The 19,542-nt window shown below is 42.5% G+C and overlaps 1 protein-coding gene across 6 annotated transcripts in view; it reads left to right on the top strand.

The window, feature by feature from the left end:
• TRIO (trio Rho guanine nucleotide exchange factor) overlaps positions 1-19,542 on the top strand; it is a 400,036-nt gene that overhangs the window by 202,966 nt on the left and 177,528 nt on the right. For all 6 annotated transcript variants that reach the window (XM_007065023.4, XM_037893324.2, XM_043540247.1 and 3 more), the window contains 2 exons: positions 10,547-10,716; positions 11,756-11,930. In XM_007065023.4, coding sequence (XP_007065085.1) covers positions 10,547-10,716; positions 11,756-11,930 — 345 coding nt within the window. The remainder of the gene's footprint in view (positions 1-10,546; positions 10,717-11,755; positions 11,931-19,542) is intronic.

Below are 19,542 nucleotides of genomic sequence, written 5' to 3'. Positions count from 1 at the left end.
TGTTAGCTATCTCTGTACATAGACAGTCCCTGACAACTGTTTATACGTGAGTGGGATGTGATTATTATTATTTGTATTATGGTAATGTAACACAGACAGACCCTGGTTGTCAGCATGTGGGATTGAACCGGGCACCTCTGGAGCTTAGTGCATGAGTCTCTACCGCATGAGCTAAAAGCCAACTGCCTGTTAGCTAACACTGTAGAGCAGACTCATTTTATCTCTCTCTTTAAGTGGTCTTGGTGCCACTAGATGGGACAGAACACCACACCCAGAAGGTGTGTGGGTTACAGTAGCTTATATGTAGACACAGTAAGAGACAGTTGCTGTCCTAGAGAGAGCTTAAAATCTGTATTTACAAGATAGTGGATCGGGGGGTGGGGGAGATCCAAGGCACAGAAGTCCAGTGACTTTCCCCAGGATCACACGTTGGCAGAGCTGGGAATAGAACCAGGCCTCCTGTCTCCCATGTTAGAGCCCTCTCCACTAGACATTTCCTGCATTAACGCAACATGAAGAGAGTCCTTAAAAATTAACTCTCACCTATTATACTTTACATTATTTTTTGGTGTCTCAGTATAGATCTACTTTCTCTTTCCTCTCTGTTCCTCTGATATCATCTGGTGCTGCTGTGTATCATTAATCCAGCAGAGATACTTTTTTATGTCATCTTCACAATTCCCATTTTCAGTACTAGTCCTCCAAAGTTACATTTTTCCACCTCTTCTAGTTCTTTGTCACTGATTTGAATCTTTGTCTCTTCCTCCTGTCTTCCAGTTGCCATAATTTTTGTCTTCTCTGTACATATCATCCATCCGAATTTTCTGTTTTGGAGGTCTACCTTGTCGATTACTCTCTAGGGCCACCCTGGACAATGCTGTGAGGTCAATATCATCTGCGAATCTAAGGCTATTCGCTGTTCTCCCTCTTAACTTGGCTCCTTCTATTTCATCTCTCAGTGCTACAGCCCTGACTGCGTCTAGTACCAAGCTGAACAAATCCGGTGATACCGCATATCCTTGTTGCACTCCTGTGGTCATCCTGAACCATTCCATCAGCTTCTTGTCTATTCTCTCCACATTCATCAACTTGCTGTAGATACTTTCTACCAGCTCAGTCAATTTCTTGGGAATGCCATACATACTCAAAACTTGCCATAGCCCTGTCTGCCAAATGCTATCGAAAGCCCATGCAACTTCTGCATGGTTCTTTTAGCAGGTTCAGTTGTGTTGTGTGTTTTTCTCTGATGTCCGTCTCAGTGCAACCTGTTCCTCTGCCAGGGCCGCATCCTCATACCTCTCATTGTCCTCAGCAACATCTTGGGGAATGTGTTTCCCAAAACACTCAATAAGTGGATTGCTCTGTAGGTCTTGCACTCACTCTTACTTCCTTTTTTTTTTTTTTTAAATAGATAGGTACTTGTTATTGCTTTTCCCCATTTGCTAGGCACTTGCTCTTGCTTGTAAATCTTACTGAGTACTTTGTGCATTGCCTTTATTATGTGTTCCTTGCAGCAGCGCTGTGAATTTATCATCACTTCATGGTGCCTTTTTCAGACTTTCTGTCGAGAGCTTTACTTTTTCTAAGAATTTGAAAAAGTCTACAAAATCTAAAATAAATAAGTGATGATAAAATGGGTAAAGCAAGAACTAAGATTGGAGAGAGATGACTGTGATGGTTTGGACACGTGTCCAGAATGGACCCAGAAAGGATACCGTACACAGTGGTACATACCGAAGTGCAAGGACATAGAAATAAAGGAAGACCGAGGGTGGGTTAGATAGAAACGGTGAAGAATGACATGGAACAAAAAGGGTTAAAGGTTAGTGAAGCTGGTACAAGCAAGAAAGTGGTGGAAAGGCTTCATTCAGCCCCATTGTCACCACTGAGCTGACAAATGGTAATTGAAGACTAATCCAGCAGAGAAATGGCAGCTTGGGCTGGATGCCATAATATGATGATACTCTTATGGTTGTTCTTTGTATTTCTGCAGTATCTATTCATCTGCACCAAAAAGAGAGGCTGAAGTGCTGTAATGTATTTAGGGTGGACTCAGTGGAGGGCAACAGTGAACGATGTGGAATGTAGAGGAAGAAAGTGGGGAAGAGGGGATTTACAAAGGACAGGCTTGCCTGTGAGTCACAACTCAGGAATTCTGACAAATCAACCCAGATGTGTTGGAATGTTGCCTCTGTGCCTCTAGATGCTATTTGACTTCTTGCTATACAACTTCTGTCTCTTCAGGCATTTACATCTTTCCCCCTGGATAAGTTTTGCTGTTGTACATCTGCAGTGTAACCGTCGTTTATAGGGAAGCTTGTTTTTTTACCTATTCTCTAAAGGCTTGGTTATGTAGCTGTTAATTTTTTTAAAGTTAAATGTCGTGTTATAGGGTATGTCTACACTACAAAGCCTATGTCAACATAGTTATGCCAGCATTGTCCCCTAGTGTAGGCATGGCCTACGCTGACAGGAATGTTTTGTCAGTGGGAACACCTCCAAACAAGGTTAGCTGTGTCAACAGAACCCCTCTTCCATCAACAAAGCTGCGTCTATCCAGGGGTTTTGTTGGCATAGCTATGTCAGTCAGGGTGGGGTTTTCACACTCCTGACTGGCATAGCTATGCTGAGGTAACTCACAAGTATAGACCAAGCCCTAATGTAGTCAATTTTTAAACATATGCAAACAGGAGAAGTGGAAATGAGTATTTAATACATCCAGACAAGATTAGCTCTTCATTTGCAACATATACAATTTAAACTACAGGGGCAAGATTAAGACAGACTTCTCCTATTTGAGTGTCCAGTATTTTCAGGATATAATTAGGAGGCATACGAAAAGTATGAGAGAAATGATTCCTTTGTTGGCTTATGTTTTTGTTCTGTGTTCCTGCTCAGAGGAGCACTGCTTTCTCAATTCAGTGGCATGTTGCTTGTTCTCAAACAGTGTGTAGAATGCAGAGATGACGCCACAAAACAGATGGAAGATAAAAATGTGCTAAGCCAAAATATCCTCCTTGCTACATTGGCATGAGCATTGTATTCGTCCTGCAGGACATTTATTAGAAATCGGGATTATAATCACAATATTTTAAGTGTAATTTTCTGGTGTGCATTTCAGTTGAATAAAAAGCTTATTTTATATGTACACTTAAGTTTGCTAGGGCAAAGAGAAGTATTTGTGTATATTTTAATGTACTTACTGATCACAGACTGGATGGAAGGATCTTTCAGTAACATGATACTATCACACTTTGCCTGCCCTCCTCCCACAGGATGTGTTTTGTTTCTCAGATACTTGCAGTTTTGCCTGGCCAAAGGGCAACCATTGAAAATCTAACCTGATGCCTGAGTGACAGTGAGAACTTACTAAATTGTGGGGGCGTGTAGCTTGCTCTTCTGCCTTGCTTTGTCTGTGGTTTTTAATTCATTGTCAGATTCTTGGGGAGCACTTGCCAGCTCAGTCTTGCCCTGACTCCTGCTACTTTCTAATGTCTGAACTGGCTTGTCTATAAAAGCAACTTCCTATTTAAAACAAACTCTCTTCCTGGTGGAATGGATCTTCTAGAATTCTTCTGCCCCTTGCTTTTGTTTCTTAGCCTTTCTTCATCTTCCTCAAAATTTGTTGCCTCCATGTTCTTGTTTTATCTCACCTCTCACTTTCCCTGTTGCCTGTCTTATGTTTCATTGTTGTCCTTCATCTCTGCTTGCATGTTCCAGTTCCTACTCTCTTTTCCTCCTTTATTTTGTGTCTCCCCCACATACTGTTATTCCTTCATGCATGTGTCACCCGTTCACTTTCTTCTCTTTCCATAGTTCCCATTTTCTCTGCTCTTCCCATATTTTTATTTGCTCTGCTCTTCCCATATTTTTATTTGCATTCAGTTGCTCCTCTCACTGGTTTGGGAGATTTAGAAAAATGGTGCCCCTGTGTTTTTAGGCCACCACTTTCTTATAAACAGGCCTCGCCTCTGGGGTAAGTGGCTCAAGTTATGGTGCTCAGGGTTTACAGTTAACATTTACTAACAATTACAGCACAGCAGCATCTGAGATATTACAGTTGTTTTTCTACTAGGTATGGGAACCACCATATATTTGTCTTTGCAAAGTAAGCAAATAAGAATTATCAAGTTTGAGGACTGAATTGGAAGGTAACAGACTGTACTTCAATGTGATGGTTTGTACGGTGCACATACACAAAGTATTGCAAAATACAATTCAGATACGGAATAGAAATTACTAAACGTATATTCATACTCTTGTGTTAATACTAGTACAACCTGTTACTGGTCTGAATGATGTTTTGGGGAAATAAGTCTTCTGGCTGGACAGCATGAATAATAAAAAACTTGTTTACAAGAGTAGTGGTTTAGTTTGAGGTCTGTATGCAGAAATCAGTGGCAAGCTCCACTGATGATTTCCCAAGGTGTGGTTTAGCACCAGGGTGTGAGTAAAACAACCTTTGGGGTTGGGATACAAATATCCGTATGAAAGATGAGTGCTGTATGTGTAGGTGTCTATGCACTCGACATTCTTCCACATGCTGCTATACAAATACATAATTAAATGGATCCCTCGTCATCCATGACAGGAGGAAAATGGTGTAATGGCCAAACCAGGTGTTTGTAGCAGTGCCAAAGTACAGGAAACAAATCATCTCAATAACTGGAGTAAAGTATAGAAATATAGATCAGAGGTGAACACAGATTGGAGAGAATGGTGGGTTTAAAAACACTTATTTTTTGGCATTTTACGTGTAACACTTGTGAATATCCTGTCGAGTTAATTTTTAAAAAGTTAAAGCCTTTGCTCTGTATGTGGCATGTTCTTTTTAGAACAGCTGAGTCAACTCCTTTCTCTCCCTCCCCTCACTTCAATACAAATTTGTCACCTTCTCCGTTGCAAACCGATGTGCATTCAGGCCAATGCGGGAAGGGAGGGAATACCGTGAGCTAAATGTAAAACACAATGCAGAAAACCCCTGCTGTCCCAAAGTTTGAAATGTTTGGCTGTAATTTATGGGGGGAAGGGGGAAATTATGATGGAAGAAGTAGTGAGAAGAACACTTAAGGCTTGTCTGAACAGTGTGTCAGTCCACACTAGAGGGGTGTAAATTCTAGTGTGCACTAGCACATTATGCACTAACTGGCTCTTGTGGACCCACGAAAAACTCCCTAGTGCATCTTAATGTAGTCCTGTTGAAACTTAGGGTTTTCAAAAAATTTAGACAAAATATTGAACTAATAAAGTTGCTTAACTGTAGTCAAATAGTATGTTTCTCTGTTTTTTAATATTCATCTCTGCAATGGTAGCATCAGACTGTGCACTTTTTGATTTTAAATCCCATTTCTAAAAGGGACTTAGATATTTATCATCTTAAGTCTCACAGAAAGACCATGGAACTTAAGCTCCTGAAATGCCTGCCTAACTTTGTCATAGGCTTCTAAGTCACCTATGTCCTTTTAAAAAATTACAAATTGAAAGGACACTTATCAGATACTAGCTCTGAAAGAAGAAGCCTTTACAAATACAGAAGATCTATGGGAATGTTTCTATAACCCTTTACAATTCCTGTGGAAATAGCTCTTTAAACAAACACTCTACAGTGTTTGTTGCACAGATATTGTAGCACTGTGCTGATAGCCAAGACCATGCAAGGTAAACTGACAATTTTTGAAATGGGTATTGTATTCGCGTTTGTGTCATTCAGTCATTTTTTTTTAAAAAGTTGTTTAATTTCGAAGGTAAAAATATGCAAATTATAATGAAATTACCAGGAGATGGAAAGAAATTCCAAATAGTTCTGAAAAATTGCTTGAATATCATGGCATACATTAATGACCAGTCGTTTTTCTCTCCTTTCACAAAATAACTTAAGAGCAGTTCTTCTGTGGCATCTTATGTAATTGCAGCCTTTCAGTGGTTGTACAGTGTCAGCAATAACTGGGAGGCTAGGTCAATCATGGAAATATTTAGATTGCCAGGATATTGCAGTGAATAAGCTCATTTAAAAATACTAATAACCATCCTAAAATACTAATCATATGCTCCCAAGATTTTAGGAAAGAAAGTGCACAGGATACAGGATTGTTTTAGCAGATGTTTCTGAGACCTTACTATATTTATGTATGGAGAAATGTTAAGTTGGTGTAACGTTCATCTACCAGAGATCCAGGAGTTGCAACTTTGTGTGTGAGCTCCGAGGCTGATAAGGCGTTAGAGCAGAGAAGTGCAGTTGAAGAGGATCATATTGAGATTGTACTCTTATCTACTTGTACAGTAATTCCCTAATTCCTAGGGAAAACTCTTGAATTAAAATAAAATTAAAAAGTTTTCACTGTTGCTGAATGAAGGTTGAAGTAAGAGCACAAAACATACTTAATCCCCAGTTCTGTACCCCTGGTGCCAGGTCTTTGAAATCCTTCTTCCTCTTCAGTTCAAAGAGAAGATGCATGTTTATTTTAGTAGGAAGTATTTGTATTAGTTCTTACTATTTGGCTTCATTTTGTGTATCCTGACCTGTTTTACAAGAAAATTATTTTGCTATCACTCTAAACAACTGTAGTTCTCTGCCAAGTAACATCTATGTTGATTGACTCAGCCTCCTTCACGTGAAAAACAGTTTGATTCTCTTCAGTACTTATTTTGTTTCTTCTGCATGCTCTCCTTCCATCCTAACTTGATTTCCTGCCTCTTGATAGAAGCTTGTCTCAAGTAATGACACTATACCTAATGCTATTTTCAAATCAGTACACAAGGGAATCAGCCACTCCTGTTCATCATGAACTAGACTCACCACTACAGTTAGGGCTTGTCTAACTTGCTATGGTACATAGGGCTTACCAGGGGGTTCAACGTGCGGCAATTGATGCATCGGTGGTCGATCACTCTCCTGTCAACTCCTGTACTCCCACCTGAACGAGAAGCGCGAGGGGAGTTGACAGGAGAGCATCTCCAGTCGACACAGCGTAGTGTGGACCCCGCAGTAAGTAGATCTAAGTATGTCGACTTCAGCTACTTTATTCACGTAGCTGAAGTTGCGTAACCTAGATGGATCTCCCCCCATAGTGTAAACAAGGCCTTAGTTAAATATCTGCTTCCCACTCTGATGGTAATGTTATGGCATGTTGATCTGTAGCAGTCTTATTTTAACTACTGAGTATGTATGCTACATGGATTCAAGAATATCTTTAGGAATAATCATTTTAATATTCTCTTCAGAGGTTGGCTTGGGAGACTGTATAAAAGATCTTTTGGGTAAAATTCGTTTGCTGCAGATGTATCATAAAAGCGTTCAGTGATCACACAAGTGTTTAATTTTCTGTGGCTTCAGCAGCAGATTTCGTCACAACTAGACAAACACTGCATATTAAGTATTGTCATTATTGTCTATGTAAATTTGTCAAACATAATTTTTTTGTCTGAACTGTGAGTGCTCAAGGCTGGATTAACCACTGTGCAAATAGATCAGTCAGTGCCTGTCACCCTGAGGGCATGAGGCCTTGTTTGAAACCCTACTGGCTCTGCATCTAGAAATGAGCTCTGCTTTTGGCAACCAGGCATCAAACCAATGGACACAATACCCTGCTGGGCTAGTCTCCATATTGTTCCTATGCTTGCGATCGGGCTGCTGCTTGGCTGGCTCTGCAGAATGAAATCTCTGCTTATTCTGTGTTTGCTCTGTCTGGTGCATAGCATAGCAGTGAAGGGAAATGTTCATGCGTGCAGGCAGGCAGTGCAGAGCCAGCTCAGCATTAGTAAGCCTCAACTCATCCTGCCAGGACCTCTTTAGCCTAGTAACTGAGTCCTCTGAAACATGGTTCTCTGTGGGTTAGGAACAGAGAATTGGGGTGCTTCAGAGGCACAGGCTAGGGGGCTAACTCTTGGATGGTTTAGGACACAAATTTAGAGGGGTCCTCAGCTGACCAGTGGGCTGGGTAACAGAGGCCCATAGGGGAGCAAAGAGCCAAACATTTTATAGTGCCATGGTCTACAGAGAGCTTTAACACTTCATGCATGGCTAACACTTCTGAAAATCAGGCTTCTTAGTTACCTAGTGTGGAAATAATTGTCATAAGGGTTAAGAATATTGGCATCAACTATCACAGGCAGGTGTAGTCCAGGGAAAAAATTATTTTACATGTAGGATTGTTAGGTTAGGCTGTTTATTTTGGAAATAGAACCTGGGCAAAGTTTTCAAAAGTGTCAAAGTCCTATTCTCAGAAGTGACAGGATCCTAAGTCCCTTTTTACTTTGAATGAGACTTGGACTCCTAAGTGAAAATGGAAAGAATTATCCCATGTAAGTACTGTATTGTGTCCTGTTGGACTTGATAAAGTTTGCTTATGGTCTGAAAGACTGTGTAAGCGCTGTTGGTTGAATTGCTTGGGTTCAAGGAGTCCACTACACATTTGGTCCATTTGGTTTGGTTTACCAAAGTTTGAACTTTGTTCCTTAAATGAATAATAGGTGATGTCTTTAAATGACTATAGTCATAAGGAACAGATAATGAGCCACCCTGTGCAGTTTTGTACTCTTATTCCTATTGTAAATGATAGGGTTGTACACGTGTCAGAGGCATATGAGTTTGGCCCAGTCTCAATAACTGTGCAGCTAAGTGAAAACTGGGTTGTTGGCGTTACTTTAAGATATACCTAAGGTAGTACATAGATAATGAAATTAAAACAGTATTGTTGGAGTACTGTAGTTTTTAATTATAGTTGTTAGTAGAGATGTGTTTTTTTAAAAAAAATCCAGAATTGTAATTTTTCATTATTTTCATACAAGTGTTTTGTCAAATTAATTTTTCATTGGATATTAGTGAACCTCTTTTGTCTGAGAGCAACACTGTAGGCAAGCGTCTTAGAATATATGCTTAAATAAAAACAATAATTTTGCATAAGGTGTTGCAGCATTACTAGCATGTGAGAGGTCTTGAAATTAAGGAAAATTTGCTGCTTAATGTCATCAGTTTCCAACAGCATTATACTCAGAGTCGTATTCAGGGTTTTAGAGAAAATCATGGATAATGTTCATACAGTATATCAAAGCAACTCTTCAAAGATAATTGGAGTAAGATTTTAATTCTTTTATTGAGGGAACTCAAATAGGAATTATTTTTCCCTTTGAAAATAGTAATAAAATAAAATTAAAAAAACGCACCAGATTTCATGAACATATGAAGTTCAGACAGAAGAATTTGAGAGTCATGATGTGGGTAAACAAGATACTTGCAAGTTGTTTTATGTATCACACTAAGTGTCACATATGCTAACAAGAAAAAATACTCGCAGGAGTATTCACACCAGAAGTGAGTTCTCAGCTTCTTTGAACAGTATTTTGGTCATTTGTATAATAGATGTCTGGTAGCTGCAAATGTTAGTGGATAATTTGTGAAGAGAGGCTCATGTTTGACAGCTTAGCTCATCCAATCAGGGAACAGAATACTACATCATCTAAGGCTATGGCTACACTACAGCTTAAGTTGACATAAATTATGTCACTCAGGGCTGTGAATTAGTCCCCACTTCCCCCTGAGCGACATAACCTATGCAGACTTAAGCACCGGTGTGGACAGCAATATGTCAGGCCAACATAGCTACCGCCACTCATGGGGGCTGGAGTAATTAAGCTGACGGGAGAGCTCTCTTTCATAGGCTTAGAGCAGGTACACTAGAAAGCTTACAGTGGCGCAGCTTCATCAGTGCAGCTGTGCCACTGTAAGCCCTCTAGTATAGCCATCGCCTAAGTAACCAATAATACTACGCAATAGTAAATACTCAGTGATTTGTTGTTTACAGGTTAAAGTGTGTTTGTGAAAATTAATTACTTTGCTTGCTGAAAAAGTACAAAGATGAAAAGGTGAAGTTTATAGGATAAATTAGTTGTAATGAATAATTCAGCCAGTTGGCATTGCAAGTTATATACTCTGTCTGGATTTAGTATGGTTCCATATTTGAATAAGTGGACAGCATAATTACCATAGCTAAATAGTTGGCATAATTAGAGCAAATGAATATTTTCCATAGGACACTACCTGAGATTGTGTTCTGGACTGAGGCTAGGAAAAGTAGAGAATTCAGTTTATTTTTGATGTACCCCTTTGACTGCTATTGTTGATTTTCATGACCACTGCTCAGTGCCATGTACCTTTTATGTATGTGTGTCACTCAGCAGTGTAAATTTAGCTGTTGAGATACATCTCCCTTCCTTCCTTCCTTCTCTCAGGGAGTGTTACCATAGCATTTTCCTCCCAGAGCTGCAGACGGGACTGACTCTGAATTCTGTGCTGGTAGCTCCGATACGATGTAGTAGGAGAATGGGAAAGAGGGTAACATAGCAGCATGGATAAAACTCCACTTGTTTTTCCAGCAAGAGAACACCATCTCTCTGACATGGGGTCATCAATTTTTTTCTAACATTGAGGACTGAATTTTCTATAAACAGAAGCAAATCTTGTGGCTTTTTCGTCTGTTTGCTTCTCCCAAGGAGATCCATACGAGGTAGTGTCTGCCTGACACCAGCCTTCATTTATTTTCTCTTGTAGCTGTGGACATGGCTCGAGGAGTTACAAAAAGAGCTGCTTGATGATGTCTATGCAGAGTCTGTGGAGGCTGTACAAGACTTGATCAAACGCTTTGGCCAGCAGCAACAGACCACTTTACAGGTTACAGTCAATGTCATCAAGGAAGGGGAGGATCTTATACAGCAACTAAGGTAATGTATTTTTTTTTTTTTTTTTAAGAAAAATTGGTGTTTAAATTTTTTCAACATTTTGTTTTAAAGCATTGGGGATATTTCTCCTTAAGCCTCTTCCTCCATATACTTCCCCCATATAATGGATCATTACCCTCTTGATTTTTTTTGTGAGGGGAAGGGCGAGAATAAAAAACTACCCTGTATGAAAATAAATATGAGCAGTACGATTAGATGTGTTTCATTCTATGCAGATCTTATCTCACCCTTTCTTTACAGGAAGTTGGGCTCATAAACATTACCTTCACGTAAAGGAGAGTTAGCCTCCATAAATTATCTCTATGTGACATGAGTCTTCGCGATATCAGTCAGAAGCATCCGTGTGGCATGCAGTGCTTAAGGATTACTGAACTCTGAGCAGCAGCCCTTTCTAAAGAGACCGCTTGTTTTAAACTGACACTTGAAATTCTTTTGAATGTTAGCACGTGACATGATTGTTTTTTTTCCTGTAAAGGCAAAGTGAATGTGTGGTCTTGTCCATTACTGGTAGCTTAAATAAATCCTTGGGCACTTTCTGAATTCTGCAGAAGTGGGTGTTACCTCATCTGTGGTGGTGGAGTATTTTTTTTTTTTCTTTTTTGGCTTTATACTCAAGTAAAATTGAATCGTGTAATTCAGCGTACAATTAAGTATGTAGTCATCATGTCTCATTCCCTCTTCAAAATGAAAAGTTTAACATTTAAATTTTACTCTTGACACAAATAAAATGTAGATTGAATACATGTATTAAACAAGAATGTGCCTATATGTTGAACACTGAGGCAGAAAAAGAAAGTAATCTAGTATCCTGATGCTTTATTAAATTACTACAGCATCATTGTAATAATTTATCAAAGGACCTTATGTGCTGAAACAAGGCCAGCTTCCTCCTAGTGTTGTTCATACTAATGGTTTTAGTTAAAGAGCTTTGTCATGCACATTTAACAGTTGACTGTATGTAATCCAATTCCTGTTGCTTTCTTTCATAATACCCCTTTTCCTTCCTTTCCACTTTCAATAGGGATTCTGCCATTTCTAGTAACAAGACCCCTCACAACAGTTCCATCAATCACATAGAGACAGTTCTGCAGCAGCTGGATGAGGCCCAGTCTCAGATGGAGGAGCTTTTTCAGGAACGCAAGATCAAGCTTGAACTCTTCCTGCAGCTACGCATATTTGAGAGAGATGCAATAGATGTGAGTCTCTGTTTTGTGAATAACTTTCATTAAATTTGCTTTATCCATATGGGAAGATTTATACAGATTTATACAGACACATGAATTTATACAGACACATGAAAATAATGATTTCACTGGTTTAGTTCTTACCTGAATGGTCTGACGGATTTGCTTTCCTCTAAACTATGGGAGTGGCATGGCCTGAGTGTAGAACTGGAAGCTGAGGACGCCTTCATTCTAATCTGAGCTCTGATAAACACACTCTGTGGCCGCTGACAAATTACTTAATCTTGCTGCTACAGTTAATCCGTGTGTAAAATGGAGCTATCAAGTTGACTCTTTCACAGGGGTGTTGAGGATGAAATCTTTGTAAAGAGTTTTGAGTATGAATAAACACCACATCAGTGTTATTCAGTAGTAGTTATAACCATCCTTTCTTCCTCTTCTGCACACCAGACTCTCAGTTGCAGATATATTAAACCTCAAGGGTACTTCTGAATGGCTGTGTTTTTGCTGCTCTTGGAAAGCCATAGCTGCTGCATCTAAAACAAACAAAAAGCCCCCTCCACCCCCCCCCCCCCCCACTTTTCCATAGCATTTAAAATAACAAAACCCACCCATTCAGTTGTACTGCAAAACTTGCGCAAACTTGCAAGCAGCTTGTGGACTGGCCAACACTTGGAAGAAAATACTTGCTATTGGTATGAATGCTTTTTGGCTATTCATACTTTAAGTAACTTTACATATAAAATTAATCCCAGAAGACTGTAGATTCCCCATATGTTAGTAAGATGGCCTTTCAAAGATGCTGCTGGGTTAATCACGTATCCTGTAAAAAAACAAAACAACCCAAGCCCTAAACTGCTGTTTGATACTATAAATGCACACAAAAATTCTCAGAAACTTAATGCAGAATTAAGGCTGATCAGTGGTGCCTGAATGTGGAGAGTGGCTAAATTTAAACCTGTGAAAACAAAGAATTGAAGAGTTAAGGTTCATAGAATATCAGGGTTGGAAGGGACCTCAGGAGGTCATCTAGTCCAACCGCCTGCTCAAAGCAGGACCAATCCCCAATTTTGTTTTTGCCCCGATCCCTAAATGGCCCCCTCAAGGATTGAACTCACAACTCTGAATTTAGCAGGCCAATGCTCAAACCACTGAGCTATCCCTCCCCCTGATCTCCACAATGCAACCTTAACTCTGCCCCATGGAGCTGGCAATAGCCACGAGACATGGCTAGAAAGGTGGTGCAAAGGTTAACAAACTACTGAGATGTGGTGGTTCCTCAGCCTCTTTGTCTTCAAATCAAGAATCTTATTGGAAGATGCTTTAGTCAGACCAAAACTGTTAGGCCCAATGCAGGAGTAACTGGGTGAAATTCTCTGCTCTGTTTTATACTTTGTTGTTAAATATCTGTGTATCTGCTGTCAGGAGATAGGAGGGAGAACTAAGAACATGCCATTGTTCGCATTGTGCTCCACACACCTGAATTCCAGTATTTATCTGCATGCATTCTAGCTACATTCATTGTGCTAGGTGTTTCTGTTCTGAATGGTGGAGCGATTTGTTGGGGCAGCTCTGCAGAACTGCGATGAGTAGAGAGGTGCTTGTGTACCTTGAGGAATCAAATATGCCTCATTTCAGTACTGAATTTGGTAGCATGTCATTAGAGGTGCACAAAGGTGTTGGTCTGACATAGGGACTGTCAGCAGTCTGGTGACATACCTCACTGGTCTCAAGGGCTTACTGAGGGTTATGTGAAGGCAATGTCTCAGAAGGAATCTTCAGGGAAAGATTGAAGGGTGGTTTCTCTGGAGTAGGCTCAGTGTTTGAGTATAGGTCAGGTACAGGTAGCTTCAGTTTGCTACATCTGACTTAAACCTGAGTTTTGCCTTAGCTAAGGAAAGGTGTTACCCTTCGTCTTAGAGTGCTCATGTGCACTGTTCCCAGAGTGTTGTGTAGTATCTATGAAGGCAGAGTGCTGGGGTATCCTCAGAGACGAAACAGTCACAGTTGTGTTGCAGGAGTGGTGTGGACCTTAACTTTGTATTTCCTGGTTTTCACCAGGTTTAGCCACTCTCCACCTTCCGGAAGGGTACAAGGCACACCGGGCAGCCTTAACTTTCTGTTAATGACGTTTTTGGCATTTAATTACCTTTGTTTAAAAAAAATTCACAGCACCTCTGTGACCGGGCATGCCTCACCACTGCGGCGCCTCCTGTTGGCTGTCCGGGGAATTAGTGCTGCGCCCTGTTCTGGTGGTGTCTCACCCACTGTCACCTCTATTCCTGGACCCACGTCACTCCCAGGACTGCGGCGTCCTCTTCAGAGACACTGCCCTCCAGCTGTGCCACACATTCTGTCCCCCACTTCCGGGGGAACCTGCAGTCTACTGTCCAGCCACTTCCTTTAATGGCAAACTGCAGTCCACGGTCTAGCCCCTTCCTTCAGTGGCTCCAGCACCCTCCTTGCCCTTGTGTCAGGGCCCCAGTCTGCAGATCCCTGCAGCCTGCCAGGAGCTGCCTTTAGCTCCCTGGGTCTCTGCCTGGAGAATTGCTCTGCCCAGAGTACTTGCTGCCTTCCGCCTACAAGGCAGCCACTCCTCCTCCCTTCTCAAGCTTCACCGAGTGACTCCCACAGCTCTGTCCTGCTGCCCTTCTTATATGGGCCAGCCCGGCTCTGATTGGTTGCTCCTATAAATTGTTCGGTAATTGGCTGCCTCCCTAGGGCTGCTTTTAACCTCTTTTCTGCCAGTCTGGGGCAATAGCCCAGCTTCCGTCTCCACTGCTTCTGGCTCCTTAGCAATGATTACCCTGGCTACAGAAGGCACTGGCTGCATGTTGATCCCTTCACTGCCCCCTCCATCATTTCCATCTCCCCTCTCTCCGCCTGACCAGCACAGCCTGGTTCTCCCTTCTCCCCACAGAGAAACTGGCATCAGCATGGGACCTGCAGGTTGAGGAGAGGCTGCAGTGACTAGCAGGGAGTTAGTGGGGACATTTTGAAAGAGGGGTGGAGACAGAGATGGGGCATAACGAGAGGAAGTATGGTCTAGTAGTTCAGATACTAATCTGGCACTTGGAAGATTTGGTCCCTGCTCCACCTTGGAGTTCCTCTGTGACCTTGGGCAAGTCACTTAGTCTTCCTGTGTCCGTTCCCCATCTGTTTAAAAAACAAATAGCACTGACCTGCCTTACAGGGGAGTTGTGAGGGGAAATACAATAAAGATCGTGAGGTGTTCAGATACTACAGTGGTAGGGGGCCATATCAGTTCCTGTGATTAGATGGATGCGTTGGCTGAAGCCCTGCAGCATCCCCTCTTCACAGCTCTGACCCCTTCCTTTCCACCCGGCACTGTTCCAACACTCCCTCCTCATGGCTCTCACCCACATGTTCCTTCCCCTGTGCTCAGACTTGCCTTCCACTGCTCCAGGTACTCCAGCATTTCCTCCACCATGCCCACTGCTCCTCCCTCCCCCGCCCCGACGTACCTGTTGTTTCGAGCCCCACACTCTCACACCAGCTCCACCCTCATCCTTGCTACTCCATGACCCCTGCAAAGTTGAAGTGGATGTGGGAAGGTGATGGGGCTGTGAGCTGCCTGTACCTGCTGGAGGCAGGAAGGGGCAGGAGAGTGGAGAAGCAGAGTGTCTCTCCCCCCGCCCCCCTTCCCCCCCCCCCCCCCCATCTAGGCCAAGTGTAGGGGATAGGGCTCTGCACATCCATTTACAGCACAGGAGACACGTAGAAGTGGCCCATTAATGTCAGTGACACGTTCTCAGCAGAACGAGGGCACCCTACAGAGATGAATACTGTCTGAATCAATAGCTCTGCATTGTGTGAACTGCAACATTCATCTAAGTACCTGTTCTTCCCTATTATCTGGCTCCTCCTTCCCCCTTCCAGGATTGCTGCTCTTGTGGGCCGTGTTCCAGCTCAGCTCCTCAGTTTCCATGCTTTGTGCCTGCTCCAAGCATGTCTCTTCTCAGTTCCCCATCAAGAGGGTCAGGGACCTCCAAGTGTTAGCTCACAAAAGCAGCAGAGATGGGGGCTCTGACCTTCTTAGCGGGTCATGGCCTCCCAGATTCCAGCTCGTGCTGCAGGGCAGGGAGTGAAGCTCATAAGTATCCAGAGGGGCAGAGCCCCCCGGGTGCTCGTTCCCATATGGGGGATCAGGGAGAGGGGCTCACAACCTTCCAGAGGGACAGGGCTCCCTGGATCCCATCTCGCACGTGAGAAAGGAGACTGGCTCAGAGTCCCCAAATCCTGGCTCACTCTCGGCACCCCAGCTGTTTCCCTGAGAGATGGGGCTGTGAATGGGCTCAACCAGGGACGGAGGAGCAGCGCAGAGGAGGGAAGGGAAGGATGTGGGACAAACATGCTCACTTACACTAAGAAAAGTAGCTGTCTAGAGTGTTCTCACTTCTCAGTAGCTGTGCCAAAGCGCCGCCCTACAGGGCAAGCTTGGCAATGGGGCAGAGAACACACTCCCTCCACTACCCAACAGCCCCTTGCTGCTCCAAACTCCCCACATCTTCCTGTTTCTGCCCCACAAAAGTTTATAAGAGTATGAAGATGTTAGAAGCAGCTCATGTAAGGGGCAGGGGCTGTACATAAGGAAACCAAACTGATCAGTCACTTGCTCTCCTTTGATCATACTCACTTCTGTTGTTTAGGAAACAGGTGAAGACCCCGATTGTCTAGGGTCTTTCATCTTCACTTACTTCCTTGACAGCAATTCTTAAGTAAAATCAGACTTTGCATTTAGATTTTAGAGCACGTTAAAGCAGAAATGTTGGTATCAGGGCAGAACTCCCCAAAAGAGCCTTTGCTGGATGCAGGCAGAGAACAAGAAACATGCACAACACACATTCTCTAGGAGCTGCCAAGGGTGGGGCTTGAACTCACAGTGCATGGGTGTTACACAGGTTCAGTAAACATAACTTGTCACCTTGAGCCACCCAGTTGCTGTGACGACAGATGGCCTGGAAGCCCTTTTGCTGTTAACAAAGTCCTGGTCTTGCTGCACATGCACGCTTGAATCTTTGTGCCAAGTTAGCACAAGCTGATTGGAAGTTCCTGACTCTAAAGTTAATAGCTACTTCAATATTGCTTCCCCAGCAGGGTAGTGGGTGCTGTGCACTAACTAAGATCAGTGCTGATTTGACTGAGATCTAGTTGGGAAGGGTAAGAACCATAGGTTAAGCCTTAGGTGTCTGCAAAATCATGTTAAAACACTTAGGGCACGTCCTCACTGGCAATGTTAAAGCGCTGCTGCGGCAGTGCTTTGATGTGGCTTTTGTGGTCACGGCACCAGCACTGGGAGAAAGTTCTCCCAGAGCTATAGAACCCCCACCCCCACCAGGGGAATAGCTACCAGCGCTGGTGCACTGTCCACGCTGGCACTTTACAGCGCTGCAACTCGCAGCTCTCAGGGGTGTGTTTTTTCATACCCCCTGAGCAAGAAAGTTGCAGCGCTGTAAAGTGCCAGAGTGTAGACAAGCTCTTAGATGACTTTGAAAATGCTGCGTTCAGGGGAGGCTGTATCTTGGAAGTCTTTGCTCAAATGATCCCATATTTGGACCACTGATATTGCCCAGCATCCACCATGAGGCACAACAAATTTCAAGCCAATCAGAGGTAGCATGAGGATTTTACAGCGCTTAGAGTAATCCGCTTTTAAGCAGAAAGTAATGCTCAAACTTGACTGTGCCTACGTTGGAACTAAGCTCTGTTAACCATTTGTAGTGTTTACTGTTTTACTTAGCTTTGATAGTGAAAATAAACTGCTTGATTTCTCAAGCAATAGCACAATTCTGCAATATTTAAATCCATGGGTACTGTTATAGAATCCTAGAAAAGTAGGACTGGAAGAGACCTCAAGATGTTATCAAGACCGGCCCCCTGCACTTAGACCATTCCTGACAGGTGTTTGTCCAATGGGGATTCCACAGTCTCCCTTGGAAGTTTATTCCATATCTTAACTATCCTTATAGTTAGAAAGTTTCTCCTAATATCTAACTTAATTTCCCTTGCTGCAGATTAAGCCCAATGCTTCTCGTCGTACCTTCAGTGGACACGGAGAACAATTGATTACTATCCTCTTTTTATAACAGCCCTGAACATGTTTGAAGATTATACACACACACACACACACACACCCCCCAGTCTTCTTTTCTCGAGACTAAACGTGCCCTGTTTTTTTAACCTTTTCACATATGCCAGGTTTTGTAAACCTTTTATCATTGGCTCACTCTCGTCTGGACTGTCTCCAGTTTGCTCACGTCTTTACTAAACTGTGACACCCAGAATTGGACTCGGTATTCCAGCTGAGGAGAGCAGACAATTTACATCCCTTGTCTTATACAAAACTCCAGTTAATACGCTCTAAAATAATAGCCTTTTTTCCAACTGCATCACACTGTTCGCTTATATTCATTTTGTGATCCACTATAACCCCCAGATCCTTGTCAACAGTACTACCACCTACCCACGTATTCCCTAGTTTGTATTTGTGCATTTGATTTTTCCTTTCTAAGTTAAGTACTTTGCACTTATCTTCACTGCATTTCATCTGGTTGAATTCAGACCAATTCTATCAATTTTTCAAGGTCCTTTTGAATTCTAATCCTGACCTCTGAAGTGTTAACAACCCCTCACATCATCATGTCATGTGCAAATATGACAAGTATACCATCAACCTCCATTATTCTTGTCATTAATGAAAATGTTTAATCGTACCAGACACATGTCGGATCCCTGCAGGATGCCACTAGATACACCCTCCCAGTTGGACAGCGAACCATTGATAACTACTCTTCGAGTATGGTCTTTCAACTAGTTGTGCATCCACCTTCTAGTAATTTAATCTAGACTGCATTTCTCCAGTTTGTTCATAAGAATGTCATGTGGCACTGTGTCAAAAGCCACACTAAAATGAAATTTTATCACATCTACTGCTTTCTCACCAACCACCTGGCCAGTAATCCTGTCAAAGAAGGAAATTAGGTTGGTTTGGCATGACTTGTTCTTGACAAATTTATGTTGGCTATTCCTTATAACCCTGTTATCCTTGAGGTACTTACAAACTGATTATTTAGTAATTTGTTCCAGAAACTCAACTCACCAAAGCCCTGGCTCACAGTTTGTGCTGCCATTTATACCTGGGCTAGCTCGGTGTGCCGTGTCTGCAGGCCATCCTGAGAGTGGACGTTCCATAAGGGACCCAATATGGCATATCTCTAATCATGCCTACATTACAGCATAATTTGCATGATGTCTAGTAAGCAAAATACAAAATAACCAGAGGAAAAAATGCATCCAAGTACATAACGCTTCTACCCATTGCTTAAGCTGTGATCCTTTCTGATCAGCTTTTTGTCCCACATGGCCAGATAAACCCAGTGGGTACCAATAGTGCTTCAAGATTTTTGTGCAGCTTTCCTGTATTCTTGTAACTTTTCAGTCCTGAGTAACCCCTTGGCAGATCAGTGTCAGAGCCCCTCACCATGTTACAACCCCCTATCGTAGTGCCAGTTTTTCCCATAGCCAGTTAGGCAGCAGCCCCAAGACCGGCATTCTCACTACCCAGCTTACATAGCATACCTGTGCATAATCAGTTGTACTGCAT

This window comes from Chelonia mydas, chromosome 2 (genome assembly GCF_015237465.2).
Source record: "Chelonia mydas isolate rCheMyd1 chromosome 2, rCheMyd1.pri.v2, whole genome shotgun sequence".
NCBI classification, from domain to species: domain Eukaryota; kingdom Metazoa; phylum Chordata; order Testudines; family Cheloniidae; genus Chelonia; species Chelonia mydas.
Note: the sequence above shows the minus strand (reverse complement) of the source record. Positions and strands in the feature narration are given on the sequence as shown.